Source organism: Sinocyclocheilus anshuiensis, unplaced genomic scaffold (assembly GCF_001515605.1).
Source record: "Sinocyclocheilus anshuiensis isolate Anshui unplaced genomic scaffold, SAMN03320099.WGS_v1.1 scaffold444, whole genome shotgun sequence".
Lineage (NCBI taxonomy): Eukaryota > Metazoa > Chordata > Actinopteri > Cypriniformes > Cyprinidae > Sinocyclocheilus > Sinocyclocheilus anshuiensis.
The window spans coordinates 103,281-107,622 of record NW_015555739.1 but is presented as its reverse complement, the minus strand read 5'-3'; the positions used below and the strand labels follow the sequence as shown (position 1 = coordinate 107,622).

At 34.7% G+C, this 4,342-nt stretch overlaps 1 protein-coding gene across 1 annotated transcript in view; it reads left to right on the top strand.

Annotated features, from left to right (window-relative positions):
- plod3 (procollagen-lysine, 2-oxoglutarate 5-dioxygenase 3) overlaps positions 1 to 4,342 on the top strand; it is a 24,921-nt gene that overhangs the window by 10,514 nt on the left and 10,065 nt on the right. Inside the window, exons 10-13 of the mRNA XM_016466651.1 lie at positions 645 to 766; positions 869 to 973; positions 2,209 to 2,334; positions 2,445 to 2,586. Of these exons, the coding sequence (XP_016322137.1) occupies positions 645 to 766; positions 869 to 973; positions 2,209 to 2,334; positions 2,445 to 2,586 (495 nt within the window). The remainder of the gene's footprint in view (positions 1 to 644; positions 767 to 868; positions 974 to 2,208; positions 2,335 to 2,444; positions 2,587 to 4,342) is intronic.

Genomic DNA, 4,342 nt, shown 5'->3' with positions numbered 1-4,342 from the left:
AACACAAAGACAACAACGTACATTTTAAATTAGTAAATTAAATTATTATATTATTTTATTTTATTTTTTATACATAACAAATGCAAATACACACTAGAGATCGACCGATATTGTTTTTTTTTCTATAACTGATATCAATACCGATTATTTGCATGTTTATGTGCCAGGTAATCGTAATCGATATACAAAAACGATATTTGTATATTTTAGTGTTTTACTTTTGTTCTTGACACAATGAAAACAGCATCACTGAAATGAACAAACTGTTTAATCTATAAAACTTTCGTTAATCCTAATTTGTAATCTCAAAAATAGAAAAAGTTTAAAAAATAAAAAGGTTAAAAAAGTTAGATAGTATTTTTTCATGTTAAAATGTAAAATATTAAATTTCATCTTCATAATACATCTTCAATGAAAGATGTTTTAATATCATTTATCGGTGGATCCGATATTACTAAACCGATATCCAATTATAAAAAAATGCTTAAATATCAGTAAAACTGGTTATCGGTTGATCTCTAGCTCACACACACACTCTTATGGCCCTTCATACATGTCTTTCTTGCTATGTGAGGTACATATCCACACATGTGCTGGTGAAACACACAAGTCACATGTTCACACACACATGTGTTTGCGTGCAGGTTGTGTATCACGAGCAGCACGTGGAGCGGTTCTGGACGCGTCATCGCTCGCTCTTCCCTGGGGCAAGAATTGTTGGACCAGAAGAAAACCTCAAACAAGACCAGGCCAGAAACATGGCAGTGTAAATACACACACATGTTAGAGATGAACAGTCCTGATGATTGTGTGCATTGAATGAGGGGATCCTTCCCATGATTCCATTGGCTGTGTGTTTGTGTTTCAGCGAGGCGTGTAAGAAGGACGTCTCCTGCGGTTATTTCTTCAGCATCGACTCTGATGTTGCTCTGACCAATCCAGATATTTTGTGGATTCTTATTGAAGAAAACAAGTGAGTGAACATGAACAGACTTGATACAATATCATGTAGCACATTATGATTTTCTTCATAATGACTTTTCAAGCATTTCATCATTTTATTTGCTAAAAACTATCATCTTATAAAACCTGTAACTCAAAGGTCTTCACTACCAGCCCCTAAAATAAACGTTTTGTGTTATTATTGTATAGTAAAATGTACATTGTAAATAAATTTAGAAATTATTAAAACATCCATGTGAAAAAATGTTGTATTAAAAAAACATTTGACTAATTAAAATTCAATTCTTTGTTCTAAAGGAATTTTCATATTTTCATATGATTGTGTTTTGAAAAAGGCATTAAATTGTTAAAGTTTTATGAATTCATTTGATTTAGCACAATTTGTGTATGATACTTTTTTGTATTAAATCGTAAAACACAATCCAGAAAATTTCAGACAGACAGCACAGAATTTGGGAAAAAAATAAAACAGATTTCATAGGGGCCTATTGTTGTTACAGTTTAATAAATTATTACATTGTAAAAGTTTTATAAAGTTAAAAAAGTGCTGATTTTTTATTGTTGCAAATTTAATTACATTTAAAAATAAAACAGAAAACACAGAAGTTAGGAAGAAGAAAAAAAAGATCATAGTGCCTTATTGTTACATTTTAATTATTGTTTTATTACATTGTAAAAGTTTTACAAACTCAGTCGATGGTTAAAATTTAATGAATCTTTGAAACCAGAAAAAAAAAGAAAAAGAAATGAATGGAAAACACAGAATTTAGAGAAAAATTAAATGGAATTTGTGGGGAAAAACGGATTTTATATGGGCCTGTTATTGTTACATTTTCAATAAATTAAATAAACTATGTTTATTTTTGATGGTTAAAGTTTAATAAACCTTTAAAAACAGAAACAAAAAATCAAAACAGAAAACAGAATTTCGGAAAAATAAACTGGATTTTGAGGTGGAAAAGATTTTATTTATTTTATAAATTATTAAATTGATAAACTCATTTGATAGTCTTTGATAGCTAAAAAATATTTTACCTTTTAAAACAGAATCAAGAAAATTTTTAACAGATTTTAGGGAAAAAATAAAATAAAATGTACGGTGGGAAATGGATTTCATGGCTCTAGTCATTATTTCAGGATTTATTCAGGAGTCAGACTGGATTCAGATAGGAGTATCTTGTTTCCTCACTGCTGTTATTTTATCATAAACACTCCTGATGTTCTCCGTCTGTCTGATGTTGGCAGGGCTGTGATCGCGCCCATGCTGTCTCGACACGGCAAGCTCTGGTCGAACTTCTGGGGCGCTCTGAGTCCGGAGGGCTTTTACTCGCGCTCGGAGGACTACATCGACATCGTCCAGAGCAAGAGAGTGTGAGTGTCATTCACTCTGTGTGAGTGTGTGTGTGTGTGTGTGTGTGTGTGTGTGTGTGTGTGTGTGTGTGTGTCAGTACAGCAGCCTGACGTCTCCTCCTGTCCTCCAGAGGTTTGTGGAACGTTCCCTACGTCACTCAGGTCTATCTGATCCGCGGAGAGACTCTGCGCTCGCGTCTGGCCCCCGTTTCTCTCTACCAGCAGGAGGGCATGGATCCAGACATGAGCTTCTGCAAGAGCGTCCGCGAGCAGGTGAGCGTGCTTTAAAAATAACTTCTGTTTCTAAATCAGTCAGTGGATATTTATCCTTGATTTGACTTTATTTTACATTAGAAAATGAACCTGCAGCATGAATATTAGGGATGCACCGAATGTTCTACAAATGCAGCTGGTTTAATATGTTGAACCTTTCCCCTCTTTCCCTTAGCTTTAAGCACAGGGCACTCGCTCTTCAAATGTCCTTTGCCCTTGCAATAATTACAAATCAAAAACGATCCATTTTATCCTCAAAAAATTCATCCCTTTTCCGAAGCTCGAAACTAGTCTTGTGTGTCAAAACATAATAGATAATCGACCTACTTGAAACACTTATAGCACTGAATAAGAAATTATATTGTATAAATGTACAAATTAACTGAATAGTCTTCAATGTATAAATTCAATATACATTCATTCTTATTTATTTTACGAAAGTGATTCAGTCAAGGACAGTGAGTGATTTTCTTTCTAATGTTTGATTAACATTATTGACATAATACTACTTTAGAGGAATAGCTCACCCAAAAATTAAAGGTCTGTTGTTGTTCTAAACCTGTATGAGTTTCCTTCTGCTGTTGAATGTAAAAGTATATATTTGGAACGATACTGGTAACCCAACAGTTGCTGGGCCCCCATGACTTCCATAGTATGAAAAACAAAATACACTACTGGAGTCAATGGGGACCAGAAACTTTCTAGTTACGAACATTCTTGAAAATATCTTCTTTTATGTTGAGGAGAACAAAGAAATGTATACAGGTTTAGAACAACTTGAGGCTGAGTAAACAGCTACTATCGATAATTTCAAAAATGTGATATGCAGTCAAATTTCCCAGTGTGTATGCCACTTAAACGAGTGTTCATATCGACGCACTTGTAGTGCTTTGTGGAGTTGTCAAATGAGGTGACCCCCCCCTTTCACCCAACACGGACACACACCGCACCCCCAACCAAAAACATCTCCCCGCGCCCCTGACTACACATGCTTTATATTTAACTATTAACGTTCGTTTAAGACACAAATGACTGTGTTGACAAGGAGACATTTTGACACATAACATGAACGTTTAAGCACAAGGAACGAAAAATAACTAAAGTTTAGACTGGCGCTGTACGAGCAGATGCTGAAACCGCAATGCGCGCATTTGCCAAAATGAATTCTGCCCCACTGCTTAATGTCCCTGAAAAGTTATACTTGTTTTTAAACCACAATGCTTAAAATGCGTTTAAATGAAAAGCTTAACCTACATCATGCCGCGCAAAACAATTGATATATACCGATAGTTTATCGGTATATTTATCGGTTTATTAACCCATAAGCGAATATACTTTGTTCAAACACAAAAAGCAATATACATCCATCAAGTTGTTAACTTGTTAATCAAACTAACCTAAAATCTGTGGGGACGATGACGCTGTGTTTTTATCTGCTCCATGTGCCCGGTCCACTTGCTGTTTCACAACTACTCCATCATCAGCTTTAGTAAAATAACCTGATAGCTGGGGATTTCACGGACTCTCTAACTCATGTTTTCCCCTCTCTCCTCATTTGTTTTTAGAATAACCCCTCTCTCACATTTTTTAGAATAGTTGACATTTTTACTTATCGAAGATTGTTCTTTGCATGACCATTTCCAGATTATGCCAGAACGAAGTTAAGAGAGGTGAATGTGGATTGATACGTGGTGCACGGGTCATTCAAAAGTAAAAATATAGAATAAATGCATTTGATTGGTAAACCAAATTCAAA